At 52.8% G+C, this 15,101-nt stretch overlaps 1 protein-coding gene across 7 annotated transcripts in view; it reads right to left on the bottom strand.

Annotated features, from left to right (window-relative positions):
• The window catches only part of ANK1 (ankyrin 1), a 129,259-nt gene that overhangs the window by 50,683 nt on the left and 63,475 nt on the right, over positions 1-15,101 (bottom strand). For all 7 annotated transcript variants that reach the window (XM_034647507.1, XM_019798971.2, XM_034647508.1 and 4 more), the window contains exons 6-17: positions 14,044-14,229; positions 12,926-13,024; positions 12,354-12,452; positions 11,960-12,058; positions 9,699-9,896; positions 8,229-8,327; positions 7,716-7,814; positions 7,093-7,191; positions 5,823-6,020; positions 5,168-5,266; positions 4,619-4,717; positions 477-674 (exon numbers count right to left, since the gene is read on the bottom strand). In XM_034647507.1, the coding sequence (XP_034503398.1) occupies positions 477-674; positions 4,619-4,717; positions 5,168-5,266; positions 5,823-6,020; positions 7,093-7,191; positions 7,716-7,814; positions 8,229-8,327; positions 9,699-9,896; positions 11,960-12,058; positions 12,354-12,452; positions 12,926-13,024; positions 14,044-14,229 (1,572 nt within the window). The remainder of the gene's footprint in view (positions 1-476; positions 675-4,618; positions 4,718-5,167; positions 5,267-5,822; positions 6,021-7,092; positions 7,192-7,715; positions 7,815-8,228; positions 8,328-9,698; positions 9,897-11,959; positions 12,059-12,353; positions 12,453-12,925; positions 13,025-14,043; positions 14,230-15,101) is intronic.

The following is a 15,101-nucleotide window of genomic DNA, read 5'->3' as shown; positions in this document are numbered from 1 at the left end:
CAATAGTCCCTGGGTTGGGAACTGCTAGTTTAGCGTATCGAGGGGCATTTAAAAATATTCTCCCACAGAAAAAGAATATTTAGTACCAAATTACTTATCACATTCCTGAAGGTAGACACTGGCCTATATTTGGGAAAGTGTACTATGGATTTTAGTATTATCTTTTTGCAGATCCTTGAGTCAATCTAATTAGAAAAGTTTCTGGCATCAGGTAAGCTCAGGGTCATGCAACCTGGGGTGTGAGCAACCTTTCTGGCCCTGTTTATTCATCTATAAAACTCAGATAAAGCCTACACGGGGCTGTTATAAGGATCACACACACACACACACACACACACACACACACACACACCACTTACCTCAGAACCTAAGCACACAGTAGGTGCTCAATATTCAGACAGAATATGGTTAGAATAGTTAGCTACTAAGAAAACATTTACTGAGATGACAGGGCAAATCTGGAAAGCCATGTTTACCTTGTTCCCCAGATTGCCATTGGCTTGTTTGGAAAGCAGCAGAGCCACCATCTCCGCGTGACCCTCTTGGGCGGCCAGGTGAAGGGGGGTCACACCTTGCACCGACTCGGCATTCGCTGACCCCCCATACTGCAGCAGACTGCGGGCCACCTCCATCTGGTTCTGCTTGGCAGCAATGTGCAAAGGGGTGTAGCCATTCTGAAACAGAAGCAGCCCGGGAGCCTGGTTACGGGAGTGCTGAGTGGACAAGCACACGCCTCAAATGTCCGACCACCGGAGGGAGGATGCAGCCTGCTTTCTGGCCTGCTGCACGCCCCCTGAGCACAGCTGGTGTGTCACCAAGGACAGCAATTAAAGTCAACAAAACCAACCAAATCCCTCTGATTTGGAGACGGCTCTCAAGGATCCGCACGTCCCCCACATCCCAGCCAGCAACCGTCCTGTGCCTCTCCTCACCCCCTATTTTCTGTGCTCATACTCTGAGCAGGACGTGCTCGGCCACCGCAAAAGCTAGCAGTCAAGCAGGCAGCTCACGGAAGAACTGGAAGCCCGGGTAAGTAAATGAAAGGCTCCTGTCTGCAAGAACATCCCCCCCCCGGCCCCGCCCCAGCATTTCATGAAGGAAAAGGATCAGAGAGCCCTCTTCTTTCCTGTGCAACGGGCCCCGGGCTCCCCCTGGGCTTGCGGGCTGGGGCTGCTGGTCTCAGAGAGACAGGTGTCCCCAGTGAGGAACCGGGGACCTGGAGTCAGTCCTCCTTCCACATTAACTAGCCGGGTGACTGGAGAGTCCGTGTCCTCTAGACACCCTTCTGTATTTTTAAAAGGCATTTAAATAGGATAATGACATCCAACTTGTTCTTTTCTCGCAGCTGTTGGATGGATAAAATATGATAATATATGTGAAGGTGTTTTCCAAAATAAAGATACGAAAGTAATAAGCCTGCATACAGTTTTGCAGTGCACTGGTTTAACAAGATGTTTGAGGCCATGACAAGACGACGGCGCCTGGCCAAAAGTCAATCAACTGTGACACCATATACTGTTTATTCAGCTGGTCTCTCTCTCTCTGGTAGGAAGGCTTTTCCAGGGAAGGAAGCAGCTCATGGGTTTACATTCCAGACTGAGCTCCTCGTCCTGCTGCAGACAGATGAAGTCTGCTTTGGCCCTCACTGTTAGAAACCCATTCTACCTACATGGTCCCTCGTACAGCAAGTCAGGCAGGCATTTTTATTATTATTTCATTTTGTGGCTAAAGAAGTCAGCTCTCGGCGAGGGTAAGTGCCTTATCTAATGTCACCTAGTAAAGAAACAACGGGAAACCCACGCCGGCCTGCAGACCCTAGAGCTGAGGTTCTTTCAGCTGGAAGAGTGCTTCTCAAACCACAATGTGTACACAGAGCCCTCGGGATCTTGCTCAAATGTAGACTTGACTCAGAAGTTCGAGGGAGGCCCCAAATGCTGCGTTTCTCACAAGTTTCCAGGTGATGCTGAAGCTGCCGGCCCAGGGACCACACTTTGTCGCGAGGCCCCCTGCACGTTCAGGGCTAGAAGAGAGGCCAGGCCTGAGGACCTCCGAGCAGGACCCATGACTTTCAAAGCACACGCACGCTAGTCCCAGAGCGCGTGGAATAAGATGTTGGTTTCCCCACCTTCACCAGCATTCTTCCGGCTACCCCAGAGAACTGAACCTCCCTGCCAGGCTCTGACTGTGCAAACCATTCTGCCAGGACCACTGTTCACAAAAAGGAAAGAGGACAAGGGGGATCTGACAGTATGGTAACATTCCCGTTTTACAGCATTGGAGGACAGGGAAAGAGCCACTTGGAAAGTGGATTTCGTGGGAAAATGAGAACTTGTAATTTACCCAAAGAATTCTATTGAATTAAAAAAATCATTTCCTCTGAATAATTACGTAAGATAATTCATTTGAGTGATCCTTTCTAAAAAAAAAAAAAAAACGAGAATACATTCTTTTTAGGCTGTGTTCCCATAATGAGATCAACATTTTGATTATAATATTAACTAAACAAAATGATGTTTGGAACGTATCAACAGAAGGCAAAGAGGTGCGGCTCGCTGGGTGAAGCCTGAGATTCGAGCTGTCCCCAAAGGGGCTCTCTCTGTGAGGGGAGCACCAGAGAACGCCTACTTCTCTGTGCTGTCACAGGAGGAACTGGGATTAGGTTGCTGAAGCCCTAAACAGAGCCCAATCCCTAGCAAATACCCACAGCATGAAAGCAACGATTATTAGGACTCTTTTTAACAGATGAGGGGCAGGAACTGGAGCAAAAGCTGCAGTATCCTCATGGCAGTATAATCAGGAGTCCAGCTGTGGGGGTCCACACTGGCAAAGGGCACCCTTGTGTTGGAGGCAGCTCAGGCCAGGTGACTCCTGGTTAAAACCAACAGCTGGTGGTCTCAGAACACAGGCTGCCCCTCTGCGCTTCCCAAAAAGCAGCATTAGAGGGAATGAATGACCTTCTGTAGGTGACAAGGACAAGGGGCGGCTAGGTAGAGAGGTTAGGGAGGGCTGTGTGCCCCAAAAAGGTCTTCTTCCCCAAGGAAATGAGCTCATCCGAAAGAAAGCTCGTGCTGGAGAGAGATCTGCCTAAATGTTAAAACAACATTAGCATCAAAATTAGAAGGGGGAGGGTTTGGTTTGGGTGCAGAGAGATTTGCATGTGAAATTCTACAAAATTGCCAGACTACTTGGGAAACTATTTTTTGCCATGGAAACAAACCCCATCTGTACAAGGTTTGTACTTGGATAAGGCTCTCTTTAAATACCATGAACCTGGCTCCAAGTTCTTTTATATCAGGAGGCGAGTGAGGAGGCGGGAGTCCAGCTCGTTATTTTTAGAGGCAGGAGTAAGTCACATCTTAGCAGGGCCGCATGCTCCGTCTACACAGTGACGTGGGCTTGCTACAACAGCGGGGACAGGAGCCCAAGGAGACAGAGGTGTCTGGGAGACGCTGTGTCTCCGGCAAAGTGATGCTGGAAAATTCAGATGAGCATCCATTCTGAGGAGGGAAGACAAGCTGAAGCCCGCACCAATTTTCCCTGACTCTGGGCTCTGTTCCCACTGAAGTCAGCAGGTGTCAGCTGTCATCACACACCACCTCCCCTCCCCGTGGCTCCCCCTGCCACATGGCTGAGCACTGGGATGTGCTCTCCCCAAAATTATCCTGGTTTTCTGAGTCTTGGCTGCCCTGTAGTGAGCTCCTGGGGCAGGGATCATGGGTGAATCCTTTGTGTCAGAGCCCTGCCCCCTTCCTCCCCTTCCTCCCCTGCATGGCCATCGGCCCCCTCCCCTCACAGACAAACACCACACACCCTCTGGTCCCACCCAGGGCAGCCTGTCCCCAAAAATGATCCTCATGTCCAGCTTTATCCCTTCACCTTGTTCTGGCTCCCCGCCACCCCCACCCCCCCCCACCGAGTCTGATCTTACATAAGCAAGCCCAGTCAACTCCCTTTACCTGCTTCCCCTGAGAGGCAATGAGCCTGCTACTCTTCAGGGGCTGACACACCGGCCTTACGTCCACCACGTAATACAGGTGGTGTGCCTTATTAAAAACACCATGATTTAAAATCTGAACTCATACGGGAAATACATTTGGGGCTGACTATTCACACTTGAAATAGCCCCCTTCAAGGTTACGGCAGGTTCCCCTGAATCCCTCGATCTTTCTCAAAGTGGAGACACTGTGCCGCCAGCACCAAATGGAGTCAGAATCTGAGACCAAGGTTCACCTCCCCCCCCAGAATCCTGGACAAACTGACCTTTGGCAGCCAGCTGACAAAACGCAGCAGACAGAACTCAGTTGACACGCTGTAGTTTGGGGAACCCATTTGTTGTGTAACACAAAGCCCAGCTCTGCGAGGTAACCTGTTGCTGAGAAGTGTTACCCATTTCCCACCCCACTCCTGGTCTCCAAATAACAGCAATTACTGCAGGTAACATTTGTGTGAGCGAGGCGACATCTCTGAGGTAGAAATAAAAGCAAAACACGAAAACCCTCCAGCTGCTCCCGGAACAGCCGTGCCGGACGGGGTGGCCCCGGGCCTGCCTTGCAGGAGCTGAGGCCCTGAGCAGGTCTGGGGCTGGAGACCCCGGTGTGTGGACCTGGGGCGGGCTTACCCAAGCGGGGCTGTGCGGGGAGCCACCCCGGGGAAGCAGCAGCCGGACGATGTCCAGGTGGTTGTGATGGACGGCCACGTGCAGGGGAGTCAAGCCATTCTGCAGGGGTCAAGAGGACAGAGACGACAGCCTTCACTCAGCTGGCTTTCCACCAGTGATCCCTTCAGCTGTGGACAGCCCCATTGGGGGCTCTGTATCACTTCTTTCATATATGGTACAATCTGGTTAAAAGTCCTTCCAAATCCAGTCTTGATCTGAAGTCACTCAAGAGCATAACCCGCCAGACCCGGGACCACCTCCTTGCTCTGCAGACCCCGGGGGGTGGGGTGGGCAGCACAATCACCACACTCGCTCAGAGAAGGCTCAGGGAAGCTTGTCTTCCCTCCTCTTTTCTAAGAGCACAGGGCCTTTGTCAGAAAGGCAGTCTTGCCAGAGCCCCTTCCCCCTAGATGGCCGCCCATTCAAAAGGTGGACACAAGAGGCACAAGCAGCAAAGTGTATCCTTGGCTCTGGCCCGGAGCCGAGAGAGGGAAGGAAGTGCAAACTCACTTTTCCTGCAGCATTTGGGTGCGCGTCCCGTTCCAGCAGCAGCTCCGCCACCCTAACCTTCCCATACTTAGCCGCCACATGGAGAGGGGTAAATCCTTTCTGAGGAGAGACACAGGCTGTCAGAACCGTGGGGTGCCAGAGCCGTCCGCCCCAGAGCAAGAGTCCACGTCAAAGGAGGTGTCCCACCGTCGCCGGCATGGAGACGCCAATCACGTAAAGGACACAACAATGTCTGATCCCTCCAAGAGGCCGAGGCCCCAGGAATCAGCGGGTTTCCTGTCCCACTTGCCACCTGCGCCCCTGGTGATGGCACGTAACCATCTTGTGTTGTTATCCCACTACCAGCTGGTCGAGGGCAAGGGTTGTCTTAGTCCTCTTGTATTCCAGAACCTGATTTGACTAGAGCTAATAGCTAGACCATGATAAGGGATAAAGTTTAGGTGGGGGAACGAAAAACTACAGTTTCACCACCTTTCTGGGCAAGGATGACACATTGGGTTCACAGATGGTGGCCAGTCTGGGGGTGCTGGCTCCCTATCTGCTTTCAGCATCATCCAGGCAATGCAGAGGACCAGGCGGGAATGCCCGTCCCACACCCCAGGACCAGCGGTGACAACCCAGTTGCCTCTTGAGAACGGGAGGAAGAAGGCTGTACCTTGGTCATGCATGCCTGGGATGCTTCCTTTTCCAGAAGGGCCAGGGCCGTCTCCACATGGCCTTCTCGGGCCGCAATGTGCAGGGGGGTGTGCCCGGCAGTGGTGGCCAGGTTGGGATTGGCATTATTTTCCAGCAGGAGCTTCACCATGTTCATGTGGCCGATGCGAGCCGCGCAGTGCAGTGGGGTCTGGTCATCCTGGAGTCCAAAGAGAAAACAAACAACAGGGAATACTAAGGTTTCTTAATCCCACCCCTCACTTTACAAAGAAGGAAGGTGAGGCCCAGAGAGGCCAAGTGACTTTCTTAAGATCACACAGCTAGTAAGATGAGGAGCTGGGATTCAAATCAAGTCTCTGAGTTACAGAAACAAATACGCTCTCTCATTTAATCCTCATGACTATCCTTCCAGTTAGCTGTTATTTCTACTGAATTGCCTAAAGGCTCAGCCTTCCATCTGTAAAATGGGAACAGTAATCTACCTCAGAGGGCTCTGGTTAGGATCAAGCAGGTGGTGTATATAAAATGTTTCACACAGTGTAACAGGCGCTCTTCCTGTCTCCCAAGTCACGTCTGAGTGAATACCTGCCTCTCTGCTTAAATGTGGTCATGGGAAAGTCTAAACTGCTGAAGGGGAAAGATGGCTTTTTCCTCTCACCCTTGCTCCTCCTCCCCCCCGATACTGAAGGGGTTCAGGGGTAGGGTCTTGGTGCGGTTGGGCCCAGCTGGGGGCCTCGGGCATGACCCAAACACAAACCACAGTTCTAAGTCTAAACTGAGCCTCTGTCATCGGGAGAGTGGGAAAACCCAATGTCGGTCAGAGCCAACTGCTTGCAAATTCAGTAGCAATTTGTACTGTTCACTTGCCCAATCCCTTGAGAATACTTTTCACAGTCGGGGCATCTTCCGTTTTTTAGATCAAGTAATTCCTGACTGGTTTTCACTGGTAACACGTTCTCCAAAAAGTTGCTTCTCCTCTTACACCATGACTGTAACCACCATGAAACCCTTTCAGCCCCCGAACCCTGCAGGCCAGCCACGCTCTTTGGGCTTTCCTAACCTAATGAACAGACAGCTCTGACGCAAACCTATCTCCGGCCTTCTCAGAAGCCCCGCACAGCAGAGTCTCAGCGTTCAGGACAACCACCGTGGGAACGACGAGGAACCTTTGTGCCACACGCACTGCTGCCGGGCCTCTCATAAGGATGGGTTTTTCCTCGTTGCCCTTGAATTGCTTACATCCCAGGATCCTTCCCACCTCCAGAACTCACCTTGGCCTTGGCATTGACTTTGGCTTTGTTCTGGAGCAAATATTTGGCCACTTCCGTGTGTCCTGCTCTGGCTGCCATGTGCAGCGGGGTCTCCACTTTCTGTGAAACAACAGAATTATAGACACGTTCATCCATGCCGAGTTCCCAAAATGACACACGCAGAGTTCCAAAGTGCCAGCCTGGAGTAACCTGGTGGGTTTTTGTCCAAGAGATGGAGTTGTCCCAGCACGCAGTTACTTCAGCCTTTACCCCGCTGACACCTGGTGCGTGCGTGCGTGTGCGTGCGTGCGTGTGCGTGCGTGCGTGCGTGTGTGTGTTCTAGGTATACTTAAAAGTAAACTTCAGAGCTAATGAATGTTAAAAACTGTACATGTATTCCCAGATAACACTTACAGACGTTCCCAAATTATTGCCTAAAGAAAACCCCTAGAAGTGACAGATGGTGTGACGAATTTAACGGGGAAAGGCTCAAGATACACACATATTCTCCCCAAACTCGAGGTCTCTCCTATTGTGAGATTTCCAGCTCTAGCCCCAGAGAGGAGACCTTAGGCTCAGTATGTGATCTGCCCTCTGCGCCGTCCGTCCAGAGGACAGAGCCCTTGCTCCCCCCTCGGCCTTACCACGTTGGAGACGTTGGGTGACGCCCCCCGCTGCAGAAGATTCTTCACGATGGGCAGATGCCCCATGAAGGAGGCCACGTGGAGAGGTGTCAAGCCAGACTGGAACACACAAGAGAGGAATGAGAACAGAGGAGCCTTTCCTGCTCCTACAAAGAAGAGACAGCCAGATGAATCTAGTGCTTTCTTGTTTCCAGGGGCTCCAGAATGGTTTTCCAAGCAAAGGGAGTTAAATGAGATGGGTTTGCTCCCAGGAAAATGGTTGGGGGAAAAAAAAGTCACTGCAGGGTGACTCTGTGTGCTTTACAACTCAAAATCCCGCACGTGATCTTGGAAAGCTCCCTGAAACTCGACACACGTCCCCTTGTCTAGTCACCCAAGTGATCCCCTCAAGCAGTCTGGACTTGCACACACACACAAGCAGTCCTGCAGCCACCCACAGCTAAGAGGAGCAACTCTCCAGAAAGCCTGTGGAAGAAGACCACGGGACACGTGCCATCTGCGGCGCTCTCCTACCTCAGTGACGGCGTCGATGGAGGCCCCGGTCTTCAGTAGCAGCTCCATGACACGGATGTGGTTCTTCTTGCAGGCGATATGTAAGGGGGTAAAGCCATTCTGCAGCCCCACACACAGGGAGAGAGACAAGCAGGAACTTGTCATCATCCCCGCTGATGAAGAGGCACCCTCTGCCCACTGCCTGGACTGTCTGTTACTGCCAGTGCCCTGAGAGGCAGGTGGCACTCCCTTTAATGCACCAAGCACATTTCTGAACAAGTTGTTTATAAGCCTTTTTTAAAAATGTGTTCATATTTTGGATGCACAAAAAGGGCCCGCCGTTTTAAGTTTCCTTCAGGGAAACTGACAATAGAGAGCCCTTTTGTGAAGCAAATCATGTTCCCTCTCCCCTGAAATCACCGATCACTTTTAGTAAAGTGGGTTTCGGGACAGCAGCTCTGCTGTGTCTGTCAACTCCACAAGGGCAGGGAGTTTTATTTGTTTGTTTTTGTGTGTTTGTTTTCCTGGGGCTTTACTCGGGGAGGCAGTGGTTCTCCATGGGGGGGGGGGATTTTGTCCCACCGCATCCCTTGGGACATTTGGCAATGTCTGGAGACACTGATGATTGTCACAACCAAGGGAGGAAGATATCAGAACTGGGGGTGGGGAGCAAGGATGCTGCTAAGCCAGCCCCCCCATAACAAGGAATATCAGACCCAAAATGTCCATAGTGCTGAGGTTGAGAAATGCCCCAGCTACCCCAGAATAGTCCCTGGAATGTCGCAAGAGCTCAGTGAAAGCTTTCTGAATGAATGAAGGAGCCATCCTTGCGAACCTGGTAGCTCCCCTGCCTTCTCAATTCTCCCCTGTGGGAGTGGGCAGAGAGGAGATGGTGGTCAAGGGCATGTTCTGTGCAGAGCTCTGGCCCCACCAGATCCCTGACACTGCCCTAGGAATGCCTGGCCTGGGGCAAGGGGGAGAGGAACCACAGCCCCTGGAGGGAACTTGTTTTAGGCGAGAACTCACTTCTACCCCAGCACTAGGAAAACTAAGCCCATGAGCAGAGGAACGATGCTTAACTCAGCCCATTTCACTCACCACCCCCTCCCAAAGCAGATAAAAAAGCCAGGCAGCCTATAAGGAATCACTGTTCTTCAGCTCCAGGCTGGCTTAGATGGAGTGGCACCCCCAACCCACACACGTACCACAGACACTGCTTCTTAGTGAGGTCTCCTGGGCCCAATTCCCCTCCCCCCTGACCTCAGCCTGTCATCAGGGTGCTGAACGGGGAGTGTGAAGGTCACCAGCCCTCCTGCATGCTACCATGCCTCCTGGGCCCCAGCTGGCACTGCCACGTTCCAGGCCCTGAGTCTTGGGGGTCCCTCCAGGCACCGAATGGTGCACTTCCCACCAGGCTCAGCCATGCAGCTCTGGTCCTGCTTCCCTTAGCCTTTGCCCCTCTGGCACCTTCTCTAGTGGCCTCCCACTCACCAGGGCTCTGGAATTTGGTTTGGCTCCTTTATCCAAAAGGACCTTGGCTACTCTGTGATGGCCGCAGTGCGCTGCCACGTGGAGTGGGGTCAGATGGTCCAGGGTGATGTCATCTATCTCAGCGTTGTATTGCAATAGAAGTCGGACACAGTCAAGGTGGTCTCCCTGAGCCGCCATGTGAATGGGGGATAAGCCATTCTGGGAGAAGAGGGAGAAACAAGCAGTTGCAAAGGAAATGAACACGGGAATTCAAGGCGATGATTCCAACCTCACTTCCTACTTCTTCCCTCCACGATGCTTCCACATGACTCCTGAGTGAGCTTGGTTCACTCTGGCCCTCATGCTCCTGCTGGTCTCTGACCACACTCTCCTTTCCACCTCATCAAATCCTCCAAGCCAGCTCCAGCCAGGCTGACCTCTTCGGGATGCCTTCCCTGACCACCCTAGACTTCTGTGGGCTTTTCTTCATCAGTCCCACTCACTTGGACCTTCCTCATAGAGTTGCTGAATTAACTGGTTGGGTGTGTGTCTCTGTACTTACCAGCCTCTTAAGATCAGTGACTGTGCCTCTTATCTCTCATATGCCCCACAATCTCCTTACGAGCACGGCACACACACAGCGGTCCTTCAGTCATGTGCTTTTGAATGAATGAATGACCACAACATGGACCTCGGATCTAAATCCCTCTGTTTTTGGCCACTAACATACACACATCACTTAACCAACTTCGTTAAGGACTCTCACTGTTTCTTAGGTAGCGATCTCTTTCAAAAAAAAAAAACATAAAAAACAGAGAAGACTCTTCACTCAATCCTTCACACAGTAATTCAACAAATATTTATTAAGTGATTAATGAGCACCAGGTTATGGGTTAAACTCTGGGGAAACAAAAGAGAATTGACATAATCCCTGGCAGAAGGAAGCTTGTGGACCCACAGGCAAAAGAGGTGGAAACAGATACATTGTTGCCACGCAGTGTGCGACCATCAGGGAAGGCAAGATCAAAGCACAGAGGTCCCTGGAGGGTAGAGTTTCCAGGAGGGAGGGTGGGGAGAGAAGGCTTTCAGGAGGAGGTGGCCTGGAGCTAGGACTTCTCTAGGAAGACAGAAGGGAAAGAACCTCCCAGTGAAGGGAGCTCTGTGTGCTGTACCCAGAGGCAGTGATCCTTCAGGAACTCGGGGAGCCCTAGCTATGCAGTGCAAGCTGCAGGAGGGCCGAGTGTGATGGGGGCGTGGAGCTGAGCTCCAGGCAGGCAGGAGGGGCTTCATGACGGTCCGTGAGCTCAGGAAGTGGGGTGTTAGCTTTCAGAAAGGGACTATGGAAACATTTTCAGCAAGGGAGGCACACAGTCAGGCTGCATGACAGCCGGTATCCGTGTCACCTCAAAATTCACATGTTCAAGTCCTAACCCCAGGAGCTCAGAACGTGACCTTATTTGGAAATCAGATCACTGCAGATGTGGTTAGTTACGATGAGGTCCTTAGAGGGGGCCCCAGCCCAATATGACTCCTGTCGTCATAAAAAGGGGAAGTTTGGACACAGACACTCACACACAGAGACCACGCTGTGTGAACACAAAGGCAGAGGTCAGGGTGATCCCAAAGGAATGCCAAAGATTGCAAGCAACCACTGGACGCCAGGAGAGAGACCTGGAACAGATTCCCCCTCACAGCCTCTGAACGGGGAGTGTGTGAAGGTACCAACCCTGCTGACTCTGATCTCAGATTTCCAGCCTCTAGGACTGTGGGACGATGGGCCGCTGCGGTTCAAGCCCCCCAGTGTGAGGCACTTGGCTAGCGCAGCCCTAGCAAGCTAATAGTTAGTTGCCACTCAGAGAATGTCACAAGGGTCATACCATACTTCCCAACTGAAAAGTGAGAAGTTCTCAGTGAAGTATCTGGCCCGCTGCCTATATTTGTAAATAAAGTTTTATTGGAACGCGACTGCTAGTTTGCATATCATCCATAGCTGCTTTCCTACTACAATGGCAGAGTGGAATCGTTGCAACAGAGAGCATGGCTTGCGAAGTCTAAAAATATTGACTCTCTGGCCCTTTAGAGAAAAAGTGGGCCGTGCCTGATGTAGCTCATAATTAGAGCTACACCGAGTGTCCCCCGTGTGACAGGCACTGGCGTACACATCACACTGGTTCGGTTAGGAGTATTAGCATCTCTGTTTTTCAGAGATGGGATCTGATCCTGAGTTGGCTAGACCTGAAGCCCTGCTGAAAGGACGCTCCTCATAGGAGGGACGCACGAACCTTGGTTTTGGCTTGGATGGGGGCCCCGTGGTCCAGCAGGATCTCTGAGATTCGCACGTGCCCATTCCGAGCTGCACAGTGGAGAGGTGTCAATTCATCCTTTAAAAGACAGAGTCCAAAAGAGAAAGCCCCAAAGGCACCTATCAGAGCCACTGGAGGGAAGACTGCCCATGGTATCACTGCAGCCACAGAAGCGAGGATGCTTCCTCAAGGACCAGCTCAACTCCAACACATCTCGCCGTGTCTCCTGCTGCCTCCTGGCTCCCGCTGCAGGCTCTTCCAGGATGCTGGAGGCCCGTCGCTAGCCGGTCACGGAGAGCCCACCACCCCAGTGGGGGCTCTGGAAGGCAGAACTCCCTCCCCCTGCCCTGCCGCGGAGCTCACTGGCACCCACCTTGGTCCTCGTTTCTATCTGGGCCCCACGGTCCAGCAGGAGCCGCACCATGATCACGTTCCCCCTGCGGGAGGCGATGTGCAGTGGCGTGATGCCGTTCTGGAAGGGGAGGAACAGGAACCAGTTAGGCTGTGGCATCTTCCTCTCAAATGCAGCTGCTCTGCACCCCACACCCCTGTCCACCCCCCGGCCCCAGCCCTACAGTGGCAGCAATGCAAGAAGCCACTTTCAGCCTACTGCTAGGACACTTCTCACCTAGGAACGACCTCAAAATCTATGAGGATGTGACAGTATTGTGGGTAATCGCAGTAATCTGGCCAAGGCCTGTCTCCCAGTGTCATCACAACAGACTGGAAGAAAGCCCTGCCCTCCAGACTTCCCACCTCGAGAATGGGCAAATGGAAACTGATGGGCAGATCATCAGACACCCATCAAGGAGGAGCCTTAAGAGACACCAGGGCTGTCTCACCCGAGGGCACTCGTGCCATAAGGAGGAAATCTGTGGTGTCACAGTGAGGGGGAGACAAGCGCAGGGGCCTGGCCCAGGAGCGGGGCCTGCCAGAGGGCCTTACCTGGGGCGTGAAGTTGACGCTGGCACCCCTGTTGAGGAGTAACTGGGCCACGTTGAGGTTCTCGTAGTGAGCTGCGATGTGGAGGGGGGTGAATCCCGTCTGGGGCACAAGAGAGGGGGACAACTTGTCACAAGCCATGCTCCGCCATTTCCACCTCAGAATAAGGACAGGGATTCTGGAAATGTCGGCAGGGCCCGAGGACCCAAGACGGAAGGGTTTGCTGAAGGGGTTGAGAAATGCTTTGTAGCAAGTCATATTCAAAGCTGGGTCCCACCTCTGAGGGACCCCCATTCTTTGTTTTGCGGTTCCTGTGGACAAACCACGGACTAGCATTACCCCAAACTCTGCAGGGCCCACTCACGTGAACGGTTACTTATGAAGAGATGTTAATTAATGAATGACAAGTGCCATGCAGGCCATGATCTTCTCTCTAGAGATTGTTTCAGCTCCCTAAAAGGGCGTGGTGACTCAGGGGGCTGGCCAAAGGCGGTCCTTTGGACCCCTTGGCAGGTCATTGTCATCATTCTGTCCCATAAGCCCAAAGCTGTGCCTAATCCAGTCAGCAGCCCTCCAGACAAACCCAGCGACCCTGGGGTGGAGGGACCATGTGACTAGCTCAGTGCAAACCACTCCCACTATAGAGAAGTCGTCAACAGCCCCAACTTACAGAGAATGCATCAGCAGTGCCTCAAAACATCAGACAGCTAGCGGTCCAGGCCCCTGCGGAGCCCTCCCCGTTCTCATCTTCCCACGTAGGGACACCTCCCTTCCTCCACCAGGGGCCAGCCAGGAAAAGAGGGGGATAAATTCTAGAACACCACCTGCCAGATCCCAAAGTTTCACTCTGGCCGGAGAGCCAGCCTGCCCTGGATGACCAGGGGCAACAAGAACCTTCCCTGATCCACACCAGGCACATCTTCCTGGGTGTTTGTTCACTAGGGGGTTTCGCGCGGGGCTGTCCCCTGGCGCTCTCCAGGGCACTAGTGGGAATCCGGAGGCACCGTGGGAGCTGGTGGTGCTCTGGGCGGAGGGCGAGTGCCCTCTCCGGTCTCGGCGCGTTCTCAGGGAGTGGCTGGGGGTAACGCCTACGGCTCCGCGGCCCAGGGCCTGGCCCTCACCTTGGAAAGCACGTCTGGGTTGGGGTCATTCTGCAGCAGCACTGCAGCTGTCCGGGTGTCGTCGTTGCGCGCCGCGATGTGCAGGGCGGGCAGGCGTACCTTCCCTTTCGTCCCGTAGTTGATGAGGTGGGCCACCACATTCTCGTGGCCCTGCTGAAGAGCCACCGCTAGAGGGGTGAAGCCGTCCTGGCCACAGGAAAGGAGGAGAGATCCATTCACTCCGACCCCACCTGACCACTTCCTGTCTTCCAGGCAGGAAGCGTGCTTTCACACCTCCGGGCTCTTGCTTATGACGGGCCCTCCGCGGGAAATGACTTTCTTACCATACAGAGCCCTCTTCATCTGTCAAGCTCAGTTTAAATGCCATCTCCTCCCTAAAGCCTTTCTTGGACCCACTTTCTTTCCCCGCAATCTCCCAGAGCCGAGGGCCATTCATTTTTCGTTATAACTTGTTCCCAGTCTGACTGAGTGCTCTGAAGGCTTTTACTACCCTCTGTTTCCTTGCCTACCCTCCCTCTCCCCCTTCAACATGGCAGAGGACCATTCATTTCTTCACTGCACGAGTATTAGTAACACCTACCAAATGCTAGAAACTATGCCAGGCACTGAGGATTGGATGGTGAGCTACTGTGATTAATCTCCTCGGTTGTGTGCCGAGGGGCACAGGACCCCATGAACTGGGGAAGCAAGACGAGCACAAGGTCACCTAACTGTTGAGGGTTACAATGTTAGTAGTCAAGAGAAGCTTTGGGCTATCTAGTTCAATTTCATCCTTTCTTCAATGACAAAACTCAGGACCAGAGCTGAAGTGACTCATGGTTTATGGCAGGATCCTTTCTCATCATGGTCCAGCCTTCAGCGGTGCTTAGTGTGGGAAGGACAAGCTTGAGTCTGATGTCATGTCTCTGGCATGTGCCTGGGCATTCCTCAAGACCCATGACTCTGTCTCTTCCTCCCTCGCAGAGCCGGGCAGCACCCGGGATTAGTGCCGTGATCAGAAGGGAGAGAGCACGCAACGACACTTCACACTGATTGCAACAAAGGAAGCTCTCAAGCCA

This window comes from Ailuropoda melanoleuca, chromosome 18 (genome assembly GCF_002007445.2).
Source record: "Ailuropoda melanoleuca isolate Jingjing chromosome 18, ASM200744v2, whole genome shotgun sequence".
Taxonomy (NCBI): domain Eukaryota; kingdom Metazoa; phylum Chordata; class Mammalia; order Carnivora; family Ursidae; genus Ailuropoda; species Ailuropoda melanoleuca.
The sequence above is the reverse complement of the archived record's forward strand: the minus strand, read 5'-3'. Positions and strand labels throughout refer to the sequence as shown.